This window comes from Rhinatrema bivittatum, chromosome 1, assembly GCF_901001135.1.
Source record: "Rhinatrema bivittatum chromosome 1, aRhiBiv1.1, whole genome shotgun sequence".
In the NCBI taxonomy this organism is placed as follows: domain Eukaryota; kingdom Metazoa; phylum Chordata; class Amphibia; order Gymnophiona; family Rhinatrematidae; genus Rhinatrema; species Rhinatrema bivittatum.
Window position 1 is genome coordinate 236825753 of NC_042615.1, and position 19748 is coordinate 236845500.

General features: G+C 40.0%; 1 protein-coding gene across 2 annotated transcripts in view; it reads right to left on the reverse strand.

Annotated features, from left to right (window-relative positions):
• Nucleotides 1-597: 597 nt before the first annotated feature.
• FGFRL1 (fibroblast growth factor receptor like 1) overlaps nucleotides 598-19748 on the reverse strand; it is a 479061-nt gene continuing 459910 nt past the window's right edge. For both annotated transcript variants that reach the window (XM_029592748.1, XM_029592749.1), the window contains 2 exons: nucleotides 13338-13691; nucleotides 598-2434 (listed from right to left, as the gene is read on the reverse strand). In XM_029592748.1, the coding sequence (XP_029448608.1) occupies nucleotides 2025-2434; nucleotides 13338-13691 (764 nt within the window). In that variant the 3' untranslated portion in view covers nucleotides 598-2024. The remainder of the gene's footprint in view (nucleotides 2435-13337; nucleotides 13692-19748) is intronic.

Below are 19748 nucleotides of genomic sequence, written 5' to 3' on the forward strand. Positions count from 1 at the left end.
CAAGAGAAGCATGTATGTATATATATGTATGTGTGTATATATATATATATATATATATATATATATGTGTGTGTGTATGTATATATATATATACATACACACACATATATATACAAACATATATATATATATATATATATATATATATATATATATACACACATACATATATATACATACATGCTTCTCTTGATATTTTTAATGAGAACTTTGCCACTAAAGCATCTCAGGAATGCCTAATTGCTCCAGCATCAAAATGTTCCTCAATCAGAAAGATGAGCTGTATCAGTCTACATCTTATTATACTGCACAATCTGGTCAGCAGACAGTAGGGCTGTTTTTTCACATAATAGTTGCTTGAGTAGAAAGTTAACAGCTCAGGAAGCTGAATAGATAAAATTATATATATATTTATTTCTATGTATTTATCCTGTATATTTATACATATACACATTTTGCATGTGTATAACTATCTACAGATGGATATGGATGTACCATATATACACACACATGCACAAACATAACCGTGACATATACACATGAACATTCGTACACACACACACACACACACACTTGCCATTCTTTTGATATCTGAAATTACCTTATTTAGCAAAGGTTTACAAATGTCTCAAAACCTTTTTTTTTTTTTTTTTTTAAATGTTTGATAAAGCTTTCACCTTAACAGGAAGGGTTGACTGTACAAGATTGTCAGCACAATAATTATAATAATTACACTCGTATATTTAAAAACTGTATGTACAAGTAGATGACTTTCCTGTTGATGACCCAAATAACTGTATATGCTACATTGCTTTACAGCTAAAGAATGGTAACTAAAGGAATCCAACAACCTTTCTATTGCGATCAAATATATGTATAGAAATGCCTGTTTTGAGGAAAATATACATTTTTCTCTTTAACAAAATAAATTAAATATACATGACTTCTGTTTAAAATCTATATATAGAATTACAAATGTATATTTGTGATTGAATTCATTCTAGTCTATAGAGGCACTTATATGGTCCTGTCTTTAAAATAGTTGAAACAAGTTTGCTTTGTATCAACAGCAAAAATATAGACTGGAAAAAACACATGACCTAAGTGCATATGCTACAATCTCTTCCTGTTATTGCTTTTACCTTTTTATTTTTTGCATGGACACGGTAGATCTAGTAGCTTGTCCTGTCACCTAATCTAAGGCATTTGGAGAAATCAGAGCTCTCTGAATTGGAGAAGGACATCGGATTGCCCTGGAGAAGTCTTTTTATTTTTTATTTTTTTAAGATAATATAAAGGTGTGATGTACAATGTCTTCCTTTCTTCACGGCAGCTGCAGAGGGAGAATATGCACTTTTCCACCTTTTAGACATAAAGCTCAGATTCTTAAATAAAACTTGGCTTAGACTGGTAATAGCAGTCATGCACCTCGGAAAGCGGCAGAGATTTCATATTAAAGTTATACCTCGACTTTCCGCAAAGCCCTCTCGCACTCTGTGACTAAGCTAGGCAAACCGCTCAGTCTGCACATGCTCTCATTTTGGCACTATCCCTCAGGTACGTTACACACACCTTTGTTAAGGCTGAGGTGAGCGATTCTTGATTAGATTCCTAAGGAATGGAGTCTGAGGGGCACCAGCACCCAGAAGACACATGGCAGAGGCACAAAACAGCAATAAACCAGCTTTTTTTTTTGTCTTGGCACGGCAACAGAGGAGGTCCGCTTTTCCGGTCACCATTTCTCTTTTAGCTGTTACCATCCCGACTTAAAAACAAAAACAAGAATAAGAAAAAAAAAACCCCCTAAAGATCTCCATTTCTTAAAGAAATGGCCTTAGCGCCATCATTTATTATTTCCTTCATTATCCCACTCCTACTCCCTAAACTTGAAACTGAAAACACTAAAAAAAATTCTCGTCCATATTTTTAGCTTTTGGTTTTTTTTTTTTACTGGCAGTGTAAGCTGACCCAAAGTCTCTCTGAGGTACCGCTGTGGTAAACCAGCCCAAGTATGTGGCCGCCATTTAACACTGATAGTGAATGTGTTGGTGCTGGTGGACTTTCCCCTCCACGTGCGAGTGAGTATGCGTGTGGATGTCCGTGTAAACCTTTGGGTACATTTTCGACGCCACGCCCGGTGTCAGCGCAGGCCCTTGCGAGAGTAAATGCTGCTGCTGCTGTACCACATACTCCTCATAGTTCAGCGAGGAGATGCAGTCTTTGTCCGGGACTTGGGGCGCACAGGCCCTGTCTCTCTGCTGCTGTCTACGCGCCACGGTTGCAGCTGGAGGAGAACAAGGCCTCTTCTTCGTTTGGCAGAGCCACAAGAGGATTGTCCCAAAGATGAAAACAGCTCCGGCGGGGATCCCGATGATCACCGGCCATGGCAGGTTGCTGGTGGAAGATGCTACCGGTGCAATCGGAGGCTTGGGGTCTGAATAGCAGGAAGAAGGTGAAAAAAGAAAAAAAAAATTGGAAGAGTTTACTAAAACCAGGCAAGGAAGATTCAAAACATGTCAAGCATAAGAAAGAGTTTTGCATTGTATTTTTGATAACCAAGCCCTGCTAAGTATGCAAAGAGGAAGCCAGCAAATAATGTTCTGTTGCTGCTTTTGTCCCTACTCTATTACTACTATTACTTTTCTATAGCACTGCTTGATCTCAGCAGTGCCTTCAAAGTCTTACAGGATAAACAAACTCTTTTCTTTTGTTGAAGAGTAAATGCAAATGTTCAATAGGATTTCTCTTTTCCTTTTACAAAAGTATGACATACAGTTTCAAACTGCCAACACGTGGCATGGAGTCTGGCTTCCCCTATAAACTGCAGGAGGAAATGTTGTAAATATTAATACCAGTCTTTGAGGTCAATAACTTAGAAATCCAAGTGATGTGGCCTGTGTGCACATGTTGAAGCATTGCAGATTTATGACTGTGACGCAAAGTGCTGATTTGTTAAATGGCAACCATTCTCTTGGGATATTAAACAGTAAGAAAGGATGACTGGTACAGAGCAATGTGCTGGTAACAAGGAAGAAATCTGAGTTCATATATGATTTTGGAACCTGGGGGTTCTCCTTTAAGAGTGTTTGGGAAATGGCATACTATGGGGTCGTTGCACAAACCTACATGATTTCCCTGGGTTATCAGCTTCTTTGGCAAGTTTTCTATTCATGGAAATGAACTGGGTAGAAAACTTGTGCATGAGCCTGAACTCCAGGGACAGCTGAAAAAAAAAAAAAGATAATGACACTTCACTGAGGTGTAGTCATCTTTTTTTTTTTTTTTGCACAAAATGGCCATCTTTGCATGCCAGTTTTCACTGAATTCTGAGTTAATGAGCTGCTTTCCATGATACTGCATCACAGCAGCTCATTAGAATATTAGTAAACCTTCACACAGACCAGACTGCACATGCAAGTTTACCAACCGTGAAGGGGAAAGTGTGAAATGATTTTGCAAAATGGGGCTCTGCACAAAAAGAAAATGCAAAATGCCAAAATGTTGACATTCTTGCATGTTTCAGGACATTGGTCTATTTTTACATGCAAAATCACTTCAAACTTTAGCATATTGGCCTCTATGTTAAGTCTTGAGCATTGACAAGTTGAGTGAGTCAAGCAGTGAAAAAGCTGGATGAAGACTCAATGACCCAATTCATTCTGACCTGAGATCTTGGGCACTTGGATGAAAGTGTTGAAAGTCCATTTGGCATATGATTAGGGTTGGGATTATGCGACCTATTCTTGGACACCTCAGATAAATTTGTTTCAATTAATCAGGAAATGGGGTAGACTTCCTGCAAATTTCCAGTCATTTAAAGCAACCTGAAATCAACCTATTCTCTAAACCAGAGCTTTCCAAACTTTTCATGTTGGTGACACACTTTTTAGACAAACAATTTCACGACACGGTAATTCAGTCTACTAGCAAACCAGAGGTTAAAGGTTAAACGAACGAAACATATTTTGACAATTTATGTATGTTTCCTTAAATATATACATAAATAAAATGTTTCACGACACAACCTATCTCATGAAAACCTTAAATTTATATTAAAAATATATATTCCAAGATTCATGTTATTGTTATAATTTATGAGAAACAATAATAAAACAAATTGTCTGTCCCCCACACACTCATCTCTCTCCTCCCCCCAGCACATGTCTGGCCCCCACACATTCATATCTCTCCCCCTCAAGCACATGTCTGTCCCCCCAGCACGTTTGCCCCCCACTCACTCATCTCTCTCTCCCCAGCACATGTCTGGCCCCCATACTCATGTACCTCGTCTTTTTGATTGTTGCCAGTTAAGTGCTTCACTCCCTTCCATGATCACAAGACACTGCTGCTTGCAGTCAGTACTCCTCATGGCCAGGCTTCATCGGCAGCAGCAGCCAATGCAAGGATGGCTGGGCTCGTTCCACCCACCAAGCCCCCCCAAAAAACGCGATTGACAGCAAAAATCACCCAATAATAAGCAACCTATAAACTGAAAAAAAAAAGTGAATCTCTAGAAAAAAAAAAAGCCCAAACTCGCATCAGAGTTGACCGGGCTTGCGCTACACACCTGCACACTGCAGGCGACACCACTAACGTGTCCCGACACACAGTTTGGAAAGCTCTGCTCTAAACCAATGTTATTTAAAATGTTACTGTTTGTGATAACCCTGCTGTTAGAAAATACAGTTGGGCAAAACATCATAAAAGGATCAGAAAAGCTTTAGATTACTGACACTGCATATGTAAGAACAAATAGTATGGTACATACAACATGAAAAATCATACACATACATAACAAATAACTAGGGGAGGGTGGTACACATACATAAATAACCAGGGGAGGGTGGTTATTGAGATTTATATGCATAGCTTAGATGTTTCGATATGTACAGATGGTAGAAATCTTTTTTTAAAAGAGGTAACCAGTTCAGCAACCCAGGAGAAATCCACAGATATGTTGAATTGGTTGGATAAAACAGAAGTGCCATACGGGGTCCATGGAGCCCAGCATCCTGTCTCAGAGAGTGGCCAATCCCATAAAGTAAGGAGTAGGGCATGCTGCTCACTCCCTATGATGACTAATTGGCCTCCCTGATTCACTTGGTTAATAATTATAAACTTTTCTTCCAGGATTGTTTTGTCCAAACTTTTTAAATCTAGCTATGTTAGTTGCCTTAGCCACGTATTCCTGCAACAAATTCCACAGCTTGATTGTGCACTGAGTGAAAAAACACTTTTTCCCATTTGTTTTAAATCTGCTACCTATTAGCTTGAAGAAGTGTCTCCTAGTCCTAGTGTTATTTGAAAGAGTAAATAGCCGTTCCTTATTTACCTGTTCCACCTCACTCATGATTTTGTAGACCTCTATTATTCCCCCTCAACTCTCTCTTCTCCAAGTTGAACAGCCCTAACCAGTTTAGCTTTTATTCATAAGAAAGCAGTGCCATCTCATAACCATTCTTTATGCCCTTGTCTGTACCTTTTTAATGCTGCTATATCCTTTTTGAGATAGGCTGACCTGAACTGTATATGATACTCAAGGTGTGGCTGTACCATTGATCTATACAGCGACATTATGATGCTCTCTGTTTTTTTATTTTCAATTCCTTTCTGAATAATTCCTAGCATTCTGCTTGAGTTTTTGAGCACTGCCACACACTTTGCTGAGGATTTTAATATACTGTCCACCATGACTCCAAGATCCTTTTCCTAGGTGATTACTCCTAAGTGGAACCCATCCTTGTGTATCTAAAATTAGGATTATTTTTCCCTATGTGCATCACTTTGCAATTGTTCACATTAAATTTCATCTTCCATTTCTCCAGTCTCACAAAGTCTCTCTGTAGGATGAAATTCTTTTAAAGGAAAAGCCACATATTCAACAAAATCTATAGTAGATTCTTGGAAATTTGATACATATATATTTTCTCTAAACAACAAATCTTCTGTGGCTTTTTTTGCAGATCCAACAGATTTTTTTAGAAATCTTTAAATTTTTCACAGCTCTTCCAGGAAAAAGCCAATAGATTTTACTAATCCACCTGGAAAAAATGCACATTTACCATCAAACCTGAGCCAGGCTGAAATCTGCCAGGTTCAAGTTTTAACATCAAACGTTTTGTACAACTCTATATACATAAAGCCAAAAATGAAGTGCCACTAGCATCTGAGAAATGCATATACCATACATAACTGTATAGCCTGCAGCATACTCCATTCCATAACTAAAAAGGTATATGTAGGAATTCTTTTAGAAGCCTCACTAACATAGGTGGCCTTGGTATAAGGTCATGTTTGAAATAAGGGGTGACTGATTCTAAAAGCACTGTGTATGGATGTTAGGTAGAGGAAGTCTGCTGTGATCCAAGAGTGGAGTAAACTGACTTGTCTAGTTAGTGTAACCAGGTGCCAGCATTTTGCTGGGCAGTGAGAGGAGAGGAGCAGTGCCAAAAGATACTAAAGAAGAGTCTTGCCCGCACAGGTGCAGCTTGAGAACAATGAAGAAAAAGGATTTTCAGGTATAAGGGAATCTAAAGAGGGTAAACCCCCTTTCTTTAACATAGTCAACAGGATTCAACATTATAGAGGGTTTTAAGAAATCCTTACTAATTGAGTGCTGAGGATGTGTAAATGAATCACACAGATAGTTCACCTCGGAAATGCACTGTATGTCAATTTGTTAACAGTGAGGATGTTTACGTGTAGTAATGTCATTATTGAAACAAATCTTTCTGCATAAGAATATTTTCTAGGTTCCAACATATACACTCAAAGGTCTTAGAATTCTGATCAGCTTATCGTCTGCTCAAGCACAAATGACACTACCTCTCACACCTCCTTATCCAGGATATACTTTAATAATATTTTGTCGCTTCCTCTTGCAGCCAAGGTAATTGAAGGAATTGTTTTAGCCCAATTGACTGATTTTTTGGAGAAGAATGAAATCTCGAGTTCTCATCAATTTGGTTTCCGTCGCGGTCTTAGTACTGAATTACTTTTAATATCTTTAGTTGATTCCATTAAACGGAGTCTCGATAATGGACAACAATTTATTTTAGTTTCACTTGATATCACCTCCGCCTTCGATTCCATTGACCATCAAATTTTGTTGTTTCGTTTGCAGGAATGTGGCATTTCAGGCACAGTGCTTGCTTGATTTGAGAGCTATCTTTCAGATCGCTCTCAAGTCATTAAATTTAATAATTTACGCTCCTCCATTCAACAGATGAGATCGGGAGTGCCACAGGGCTCTGCCCTTTCGGCAATGTTGTTCAACGTGTATCTTGCCCCTATTGCTAAATTGTTGACCATCATCTCAGATGGATTTAAGATCTACGCTGACGACATTCAGTTTTATGTAAAAGTTCAGGAATCTTGGTCTGCAACAGTTGATTCATTATCGTTATGTCTGAATACCATCAATCGTTGGCTGAAACACAACAAGCTGTTATTGAATACTAGTAAGACTTCTATGCTGCTAATTCATAGACAACATTCGCAACCTTTACATGATGCTATTTCAATAGATGGTTTTTCATTTCCTCTTCTTAATCCCATTAAGAGCTTGGGTATACTGATTGATTCTACTTTATCATTCAAACCTCAAATCAGATCACTCATTAGATCAGGCTTCTTTAAACTTCGACTTTTGGCAGGCTTATGACATTTGTTGTATGATGCAGACTTTTTGATGGTCGTTCGGGCCATAATTTTTCCACATATTGATTACTGTAATAGCCTATATATTGGCTTACCCAAGGGAGTAATTCATTCGATTCAACTTTTATTGAACTCAGCCACTAGAGTAGTATCTTCATCAAAGCGTTTTGATAGGATTTCTCCTGTGTTATGCAGACTCAATTGGCTACCTGTTCATGAGCGCATAATATTCAAGATAGGTATGATAGTGTTTAAGCTTCGTGCATCTGATTCATCTGTTTGGTTTAATGCGCTCTTACGAATCTATAATCCTGTTAGATCCTTAAGATCATCGCAATTGAATTTATTAGAGATCCCCTCAGTTAGTCAGGCTCGACTGTTTAATACCAGGGAAACCTCCTTCTCTATAGCGGCACCAACCCAATGGAACCTCATCCCTTTTGATCTCCGTGCTTTGGATGATGTTAAAAAATTTAAGATGTCATTTAAGGCTTACTTGCTCAATCGTGTATTTAATATTGTTTAATGCAATGTGAATGAGTGAATATAAGAACTGTTATTCTTGATTCTCCCGTTTGGAATCATCATTTGATGTGAATGTGCTTCAATATGTCAGGTCAAGTGACTACAAGGATTATTACTCTATGACTCTCCCTTTTCGGATAGCCATTTAATATTACCATATTTGATGATTTGGTATGGTTTCTATGAAACCTAAATATAAATATATTTGAGTGTGTTTTGTTTGCTTTTGTTTTTATTATGTATGTATACCTTGTATATCGCCTAGGCCTACTAGTGATAGGCGATCAATACATTTTATTAAATGAAAATGAAATGAAAAAAATGAGATGCACAAAATTAGTACTTGGCAAAGATCATTAACTGGAAACTGCAGAAATGTTGGTCAAGTAACATAGGTCTAGATTTATCATTTTGCTATAATTTTCACATGAATAGTGCCCGTGATAAAAAAAGGGGCATGGCTAGGTTAATTTGAGTTACTGCAACGCAGATTAAATTTATCATACCTGTGATATTTCCACCTTGCAAGCTGAGAAGTACCCAGACAGGCACTCTATTCCTGGGCGCTATCAAGCTAGGGTGAGAGTACACTGTAGAAATCTCATCTTTGTGTATTTATTTATTTTATTTATTTAAAGCGTTTTTATACCGACATTCATTTGAATATCATATCGGTTTACATTTAATGGGGTTAATACAACATGATTTAGAAAGTGAAAAATAAGTTACATGAAACAGGGAGGTGAAGGAACAAGATGGGAATGTAGTAGAAGAATAAAGGGTCCATAGGGCGGTTGGATAGGTTAATAAAATGAAAGAAAAATAACGTAAAATAAAATGAAATGAAATGGAGTAACTATGTACAAGATTCTGTGTTGAGGCTCTAGTTCAAGGAGTTAACTAAAAGTAACAATAGATAAGCATCTGTGGATTTCATTGGAGGGGGGATGGGGGATGATTTTTAGGGAGAAAGGATGGTGTAGGGTTATTATTATGAATAGGCTCTTTTAAATAGCCAAGATTTTTTTTTTTTTTTAAGTTTTTGAGCAGTGTTCTTGGCATAGTTTGGGTGGCACTGAATTCCAAAGTGTAGGTCCCGCTATGGAAAAGGCGCAATCTTTAGTGGAGATATGGTGAGTGAGTTTGTTAGAGGGTATTGATAGGGATCCTTTGTAGGCAGCTCTGGTAGGTCTATTGGAAATGTGAGTCCTTAAACCAATGAATATTTTGGTTATGTAGTGTTTTATGGATAATTGTGAGGGTCTTGTGGTGTATTCTGGCAGAGATAGGAAGCCAATGAAAGTCTCTAAGGATTGGCATAATATGGTCTATTCTGTGGGAGTTGGTGAGGATTCTAGCAGCTGTGTTTTGCAGCATTTGGAGGGGTTTGATGGAAATTGCTGGAAGGCCTAGAAGTAATGAATTGCAATAATCAATCTTACTGAATAAAGTGGCTTGGAGGACAGTTTGGAAATCATGGCGGTGAAGGAGAGGTCTAAGTTTCTTGAGGACCTGCAGTTTGTAGAAGCAATCTTTAGTGGTGTTATTGATAAATTTTTTTTAAGTTCAAGTGGCTGTCCAGAGAGACACCTAAATCCCTGTGCTGGGGAAAGGGCTGGTCGGGGGGGGGGGGGGGGGGGGAGGTTGTGGTCATCTGGGGAAATGAGAAGTAGCTCTGTTTTTGGTGTTTAGGGTTAGATTGAGGTTAATTAAGAGTTTGTTGATGGCGGTGAGACAGTTGTCCCAGGTCTCTAGTGCTTTAGGTAGAGATTCAGTGATGGAGATGAGTATTTGTACATCATCCACGTAGATGTAGTGCGTTAGACCAAGTTCATCGAGGAGTTGGCATAGGGGTAGCAGGTAAATATTGAAGAGTGTCGGGGAAAGAGAGGAGCCTTGGGGGACCCCTCGGGTCAGGTTAATGGGGTTAGTTTCATGTTTGCCAATTTTAACCTTGTAATGTCTGTTACTGAGGAAGGATTTGAACCAGCTGAGTGCAATTCCAGAAATACCTATTTCGGAGAGGCGGTCAATTAGTATGTTATGATTAACCGTGTCGAATGCAGCGGAAATGTCTAGCATGGCTAGGATGTAAGACTGGCCCTTGTCAAGACCCTTGAGAAGGGTATTAGTGAGGGATATTAGGAGGGTTTCCATATTGAAGAACTTACAGAAGCCATATTGTGATGGAAGTAAGATGTTGTGTTGTTCCAGATGGTCTATAAGTTGTATCTTTCCTCATTCTAAATTACATCAAATCTTCACTGATGTGTACTGTGCTGTTCATTCGTCTGACTGTGCATGTAAAACTGCCCCCAAACTCTAGACCACCATCAAAACCTGACCTCGAGTTACTAGCTCACCCTCCTACAGTGGTATAAATAGATGACAAATATGTGTTACACCCCAGAGGTTTTCTCTCTCTCTCTCAGGATTTGTGATATTTATTGCAAATCCTGTTTTGGGCATATTGCACAGCTTAACGCCAGGAAAAAAGGTGTAGTTATTTCTGGCGTGCGTTACGCTATCAGATGCAATGTTAAAAAACCCTCATTTTCATAAACCCTGCCCAAACTCCTCCCCTTTGATGTTTTCAAAATTTGCACACGTATTGCGAGATGCAAAAAATAACGCATGCCTAATGCCTGCAATAACTCCCTAATGCATTTTGACTAATGACCCTGATAGTAGAGGGTTCAGAAGAGAATTGGACAAGTTCCTGAAAGAAAAGTCTATGAATGGTGCCGAATAGCCTCTGAACTACTATGTCACAGGGGCTACCGGCGCCATTGGTCAGCCCCTGTCACATGGTAGGAGAGCCGACCAATGGCGCCGATTTTGATTATTGGCAGCCGACGACATCGCTCCCGGACCCCCGCTGGACCCCCAGGGATTATTGGCAAGCCTTGGGGGGGGGTCAGGAGGCCCCCCCAAGCTGGCCAAAAAGCTTGCCAGTAATCCCTGGGGGTCCAGCGGGGGTCCGGGAGCGATGTCGTCGTCGGCTGCCAATAATCAAAATGGCGCCGATAGCCTTTGCCCATACTATGTCACAGGGGCTTTCGGCACCATTGGTCGGTTCTCCTACCATGTGACAGGGGCTGACCAATGGCGCCGGTAGCCCCTGTGACATAGTAGTTCAGAGGCTATTCGGCACCATTTTGAGCGTGGCTAGCACTAGCACACTGGGCACGCCACAGAGGGACAAATGGCACCCGGGACCCCGCTGGACCACCAGGGATGTTGGTAAGTCTTGGGGAGGGATCGGGATGGGGGGGGGGGTGTTATTATAGTTAATGTTAATGTTTGGGGTGGTTTTTAATTTAAAAAAAAAAAAAAAAAAAAGTGCCTCTCTCCCCATACAAACCCGAAAAATGGATTTTCCCCGAAGTTCGGTGAAAATCCTTTTCGGGTTTCGGGGCCCCCGAACCAGGACGAATTAGGCAATTTCTTTGTAATTGCCTAATTCGTGATAAACGATTGCACATCTCTAAAAACAAGCATATAAAGCTAAAGCTTATCCCTGGGAGTGAGATACAAGAAACAGATCAACTGTTGGGGATCTGGTGGGTACTTGTCATCCAGACTGGCCACTGTCAGAAACAGGATGCTGGGCTCAATGGACCTTGGTCTGACCCAGTATCTTACTACTTATATTTGTATAAAATTGAGGGTTACTATACATTCAAAAATTAAAATTCTCCAAAATGCTTAATTTCAAAACAAACTGATCCCAAATAAGATTTTAAGTCTTACATTTGAAAGAGAACATAAACTTGGGCCTAGATTTATCAAAATGCTATAAATATAGCGGAAATAGCATCCATGGGAAAAAAAGGGGGCATGGTTAGGCCAATTTTCCTGCTTCCACATCGCATAAGTAATTTCAGCAAGTTGCGATACATCTATCACACTTGTGCTATTTTTTGCTTCATGTGCTGATCAAAGCATCGCTGAGTGTGTTATTGGGGAAAAGTTTTTATTGTACATGCTGTTTTGGGAGGGAGAGAGAGAGAGAGAACCTCTGTAGAGAACAATATGGCACTACTATTTATACAACTGTAAGAGGGGCACTTTCAACTCGGAGTGGGGTTTGGGGGGATAGGATTGGGGTTTTATATACACAGTAGGAGGTATGAACAACAAAGTTGATATCACTGAAGATTTTCTGCTATTTGAATCGATGAAAGGTACAAGAGGATTTGATTTGTACAATGCCAACTTTGCTGTTCGTACCTCCTACTGTGTATGTAAAACTGCCCCCACAAACCTACCCCACTCCGAGTTAAAAGTGCCCTCCTCTTACAATGGTATAAATAGGAGAGTGACATATTGCTCTCTTTCTCTCTCTCCATCTCTCTCTGAGGTGTGTGATAAAAACCTTTTCCCAGTAACGCGTGCATATACTAACATGATAAATGATCCTGTTGGTTACCCTGAATTAAGAGTTTTACTGCTGTGATGATCTTCCCAAACTGTTCAATAGTTCCCCTTTAATTTTTTCATCATCCTTAAAAGCAGTCAGGTTCCAAAACAGCATCATAAACTACATTACATACACTGGTATCTGACTAGTTCATACAGAATGTGAGATGTTATTTATGATACAAGGACACCAACAAATTCAATAAGATCCCAGTCTATGTAACTACACACCGCTAGTGTACAAATCTTTTAATAGGCTATTTAGTTCTTCACTTCTCTCTTATCTTCTGCAAGGCTATTATTTCTTTTTCCCTTGTTTGATCTATGGATCTCTCTGGTCTTACTCCCTCCCAGTTTCCCAAAGCTGCTCAGGCTGAATTTTCTATGCTGAGAACTGCTCCAAACTGACAGAGAAGACCAAGCTGAGAATGCTTGGAAGTCCTGATCTACTAAAATACACATAAATAAGTCATTTTTGTGGTATTTCACTAGTCATGATCATCTAAAAACCATAGACCACAGGTTCCCAAACCTGTCCTGGAGGACCCCCAGCAACCAATGCCATAGACTGTAAGGGGGTTTGGATTATTTTAAAAATAACCCAAACTTCATGGATATCTCTGATTAAGTCTTTATTCTATGTGACTTCCCTAGTATCAGGTAACAGAATAGGACATAACAGTACAAGATGATGATGATGATGATGCATTACAAAGAAAATCTCTGCTCACCTGGCAATACGGTTAGAAAAGCACTTCTGAAGCTATATCCCATGGTGTTGGCTCCAAGGCAGATGTACATGCCGGCGTCTTCTTCTCTTGCTCGGGTTATCATCAGTTTATTAAGGTAGGATCCGTCAGGCCGAGACCAAACCTCCCCAGTAGGTAGTACAACAAATTTCTGCCCACCAACGTCAATAGTAGAATTGTACTTATTTTCTGTGCCATACTCTACCCTCTTCAACCACTGGATGACAGGCTTAACATCACTGCGCACCTTACACTGGAAAGAAGTGGTGCCACCATAATCAACTGTCGTATTCACAGGGTGGTTTCCTGTAAGAATAGGTTTAGACCTTGTCCTCTCTAAAATAAAATATACACATAATAGGTTAGAAATACACATTAATTTTCGCTTACAGAGAATCAAGATGCATATTTACAAACTTACTACACAACAGAAAAACTGTGTACAAGGTGGCTTTAGACTATAATAGCTTGGAAACATTTTTAACACCTTACTTTTTTATTTATTTAGACATTTTATATACCATCATTCCATGTATAAATCACAATGGTTTATAAAGTGATATTTATAGTTATAACTCAACAAACAAACTAACAAGGACTAGTTACAAAGTGGTATTCATAGGCAAGCATTAAAATCTATCACATGAAATTTTCTAGTACATATTAAAATTGATCTAGTACATAAGGCAAAGGGTACAGATAATAAAAATGAAATGATAGTTTTAACATCTTAGTCAGTGGGTTGTTCTGAGAATCTTGCATTCTCTCCTTTGATTTGTTCTTCATGATTTGATTATCTTTTACCCTTCTTGTCTTTGTGATTTTGTATATTCTAATGTTTTTAAGTTAAATTATATGCATTTTTGAACAGCCACATTTTTAATTCACATTTAAATCTCTATCTTGTAAAACATGCAACTTCTCAGGCAGAGAATTCCAGAGCTTTGGACCCACAATGGAAAACACTCTATCTCTTATTTGCGTCAGATGTGTGCTCCATATTGTGGGAATAGTCAATAGTCCTTTGAGATCTTAGTGTCACTGAGGATTGTAAGGTTGTAGTGTTACTCCTAACAAGCTGGTGTATTTGGAATGAATGATGTTGAATATTATCATTAATACTTTATAGAAGATTCTGGATTGTACTGGTAACCAATGCAATGACATCAGCGAAGGTGTAATGTGATATTTCCTATATCCTAATAATAGTCTTGCTGTAGCATTTTGTAATAGTTGTAGTGATTTAGAGTTTTGAGGGACACCTGTATCACACTAAAAAAAGTGTCAGATATATGGTTGCCCAGTTTGATTTGGTATGTTCTGTTACATAGAAATCAAAAGAACCATCTGAAAACAATGCCATCAATCCCAGAGTTTCTCATCTGATGGCATAACAGGTCAAAGGAGGCTGTTAATTCAATTAGCACAAGACAATAAGATTCATCTGCATCAAGCCCTTGTAAAACCGAGTCCGTTAATGAGAGGAGTAATGTCTCAGTTGAGTGATGCTTCCTAAATCCAAATTGATTTGGGAAGAGAATATTTTGATCTTCCAGGTGATTTACAACTTGGGATAACACTGCTTTCTCAGGAACTTTGCTAGAAATGGCAAGTTGATATTGGACGATAGTTGTCCCAATCGTCATTTTTACCAGTCTTATTTTTTAGGATCGGCTTTATCACTGCTTGTTTTATTCCATGTAGTATAATTTTGTCTGATAGTGAATGATTAATTAAGGTTGTGATTGTCGGAGTGATAACTTGGTGTACTTGTTTTAAGGAACTAGCTGGTATTGGGTCACATGGGTGAGTAGCAGGTTTAATTTTAGCAATGATTTGACTAATTTCCTGCTTCAATACTCTGTTGAATGTGGACTACTTAACCATGCTATTAGAATCTTCAGGAGCTTTTGTTGGAGAGCAGATGAGTTTTCAACTTATTGATTTTGGCATATTCATTGCAAGAGGCCTTTGTGAAGTTGTAGTTTCTCGATATGGAAGATGTCGGGTCTTTAATTAAATGTTTTAAAATCTCAAAGAGCAGTTTAGAATGAAATATTACCCTGTGAATCTGTTTAGCATAGTAATCTTTTTTTGTTTTATTGGTTAGTATACAGTATTTTATAAGGAAAGATTTATATTTTCCTAGGGATTTAGCAGATGGGCATTTCCGCCATTGTTTCTCTAATTTTCTGTTTAATGCTTCTTAATTCATCATTGTACCAGGGCTTCTCATGTTTGGAGTTATTCCTTTCTTTGTTAATAGTTTTCGTCTGGAGAGGACTAAGGTTTTCAGCTATGTCATTGACTATCTTATTCCAGAAATCAGATGCCAATATAGAATTGGTTTGATTTAGTTCATGGATCTTTTTATTTATTTATGTATTTTTATATACTGCTGCACGTTCGGAACATCACCTTGGTTTACATATAACAGTAATGCAGCATCAGGCTTTACAAGTAACACATAAGGGGAATAATATAGCAACAGGGTTTGTACAGTAAACAAATATAGTAACAGGAAGTGAATAACCGATGGAATTATGTACATTAATGAAATGGGAGAATGGCAAAATGAAAGAGAGGGATGTTGGAGTTGAGGAAGGGATGGAGGGGGGGAGGATAGGGATAGGGATAAAAGAGTAGCTTCAATCTCTATCATTTTCCTCTATCAGTTTCCTGAAGGTAAATGTAAGTTTATTATCTATACTATTATGGATTTGGTTGGTGAAGGCTATTTCTGCTTTTATTAATTGGTGATCAAACCAGGGCAATATCGTGTGCGAGGTACTGATTAAGCAATTACTTGTATTAGCAAATATTAGGTCTAGAGTGTGGCTCGCTTTATGGGAGGCTTTTGAGACAAATTGTGACCACCCCAGGGGTTCCATTGCTTCTAAACACATTTCACCAGCTAAGGTTCTCAGGGGGTCATTTTCAAAGGAGTTACGCATGTAAATGTGATATACTATCGTAGCAATTTTCAAAAGCTATTTACTCGAGTAAAGTGCACTTACTTGAGTAAATCCTATGGACAATTCAATGGCATATATTGTAGCAATTTTGAAAAGCCCACTTACTTGAGTAAAGTGTATTTACTCGAGCAAAAACCAGTTTTGCTCGAGTAAATGCTTTTTAAAATCTACCCCTCAGTGTTTTGTCTACCTGGAAGTTAAAGTCTCCTACAACTAATGTAGATTCTGGTGATGGAAGCAATTTAGCGAATATTTCAATCAATGGTGAGCAGTCTTTTTTGATGTAAACCAGGAGGACAGTAGACCAGTCCTATGTTTAGTTGATGAGATTTAAGAATTGCCATTTCATAATGTGGGTTAATCTCTACTTTCCAAGGTACTGGCTTAAGTTCTTTTTACAAATTATTAATAAATCCCCACCTTTTCGTTTAGGTCTCGGAAAGTGAAATACCTCATAGTTAGGGTGGAAAATTTGGTTTAGGAGTACATTATCTTTGTCAGTCAGCCAAGTTTCAGAGATGCAAAAAATAGTGGGCTGTAGATTAGGGGCTAAAGTGCATTAAGCTCAGTTATACACAGAAAGACAAATTTTCAGAGGGGATTCATGCATTAAAAACAGCACATACGCACACAAGTAGCATGTATCCAGCTCTTGAGAGTGCATTCATATTTTCATTTCCGCATGTATATTTTACTGGGGAAAAAAAGGGCATTCTGGGGCAGGGTTCAGAGGTAAGAAAACCAAGATCAGACGCCACAGTCTTTCAAAAGTTTATTGAAGTGGAGACGTCTCCACTTCAATAAACTTTTGAAAAAGACTGTGGCGTCTAATCTTGGTTTTCTTCCTGACGGCTTCTTAGACTGCCTACCTTCGTGTTTTTTAGGGTTCAGAGGTATACATGGTAATTTCTATTTTGTCCAGAAAAAACACTAGGAGCACCGCTTGCACTCAAAATATATCCAGCATCCACGACAAGTGCAAGAATAATTTCAGTTCCTGGTCAGGCTTTCTACTGTGACAATTATGCTTTTATTCCGGCAACTCCTCAATTTTAATACAGTATTTTACAAGCAGACCCCCAACAAGGACCCGTGTTTCGCCAGTCTGGCTGCTTCGGGGGGCATAGTTTTAACAATGGCAATCTGTGTCAAAATTTTGCTGCCAGTGGTGAAAGGAACATGTTCTGGAAAAGTTGCCGCGGGAAAGGACCAGCCATCCTTCTGAGTGCCAGTTCGATCTCTAACTTCTTTTGCACTATTGTTACGACTACCGGCCGCGGCAAGCCACGACTGGGACCGACTATGTACCCCAGGACCCGGATGGACCTTCGTCGATGAGATCGGCGTCTAGGATTCCTTCAACAGCAGCTGCCTCTGCTGTCCCAAGATGGCCGCGCGTTCCTCCCCGCGCGGCTAAGCTCCGCCCCCTGATGCTTGCTAAGGGCCGCGCGGGCGGCCTGGCCTGAAAATTAAAGAGACACACACAGGAAGTGCTCAGAGCCCTTCCTGCTGCTTCTGATTTGCTGGAGACTATTTAAGGCAAGGTCTGAGCCCTCAGACCTTGCCTTGGCTTCTTGGCTCTTGTGTTTGTCCCTGTTCCTGGTTGCTGTTTGTTCCCTTGGTGCTTGATTCCTGGTCCAGCTGACGTTTCCCCTGGCTCTCGACTCCTGGCTTGGCTACGGTACTCTCTGGCATCTGATTCCCGGACTGGCTGAGGATTCTTCTGGCTCTCGACCCCTGGACCGGCTGCGGATACTTCTGGCTCTCGACCCCTGGACCGGCTGTGGATATTTCTGGCTCTCGACCCCTGGACCGGCTGTGGATCTCTCTGGCACTCGACTCCTGGACCGGCTGTGGGACTTTCTGTCTGACTACGGAAGCTCCCTGGTTATTGATCATTGGACTGTTGGCAGTAACTCTAGCCCCAGGGTCCTGTCTGGACTTAGAAGGGATCCTCGGGGTTGGCTCTTCGATCAGCTGAAGGCGTCAGCTATTGCTTACACGACTCGCTGGAGGCGCCAGCTATCTGGACTACATGACCGGCAGGAGGCGCCTGCATCCAGATCTTCTTCAATCCTACCTGCCACCCCGAGGACCGGCCTCGCCAACAGACGGTGGCCTAAACAGACATCGCCGGACCAAGGATCCACTCCTCCGGGCGTAACAATTATGTCTGCATGTTGGTTGCAGATGATGCATTGCTAATCTTTGTTCTCTTTATCTGGCCTTGGAATGGAATGATGAATTCTTCCCGAAATCCTTGCCATAACTTCTGTGCATTTTTGATGGCGTGGGTAAAGTTCCAGCCATGGTATCATTGCCTCCAGCTTGATGGGTGATGGTGCTTTTTCGAACTGCAGGCTCACAGATTGTTTTTGCCTTATTCCCTGTCGAAGGTATTTTTTGGGCCCTTCGTCAGTGGGTGTGGAGCTGCGCCTGCTGAACACGCATGCTTAAATTTGCAGTCTTGGAATGTGCTTGCTGTTTTGTTATAACACCAACATGTGTTATCCTGTGACTGCGCCTGCCTGACTGAATGCCTGCTGGGAGATGACCACCTTGGGTTTCTTGAGCGTATTCCTTGATCTGCTGTTCTGCATGTCATCTGCTGTATCCAGAGGCTGACATCTTGCGTTCCCCATGCCATGAACCGATTCTCTTCCATTTTGTCCCGGAATTTCTCATTCTAGTTGAGCCAGGCCCAACCTACGTGCTCTTGGTACGCTTGAAGGATGTTGACTGCATAACTTAACATGGGACCATATTGTGAAGGGTCCCAATGTCCTACCAATCTTGCCATGTAAAGAAATGCCTTTATCCAGTTAACGATGTTCTTAGGTATCCTCATCTCCTTTTCTGTCTGTGCCAATGTGTCCTTCAATTTATTTCTGTCCTCTGATCTGCTTCGTCCATGCTGGATACTGAAAATATCTATGTATTTTCTTTTTCAAATTCTTTTGCGCAGTTGCTTGGGCACACCTTCCCATAGTTCTGATAAGGGGGTGATAGGGGGGTGAGTGTGAGTGGGCCTCTGGACTCCTTATCTACTGCCTTAGTCGAATTCCAGCTCATTCAGAATTTGTCATACCCCCCCAGGAGTATCTGTGAATGACCAATTGCCCCCTGAGAAGTGCTCGGTGCAATATGCATCCTTTGATTCGGCAGTGGCGATGCGCAGAATAATTGGTGAGGGTGCTTTTATGGCAAAAGCTGACAGAATCGGCCTTCAGACTCCTTCCAGTACACCCAGGAAGTTTCCCTTTACTGGGGTTCGCATTCAGGAAACAATATTACTTTGATAAATGCATGCCTATGGGATATTCAGGCTCATGAACTTATTTCGAGCTATGTAGCTCATTTCTGCATTGAGTGACAGCACAAGAAACTGCATTAGACAACATTATTCACTATTTAGACG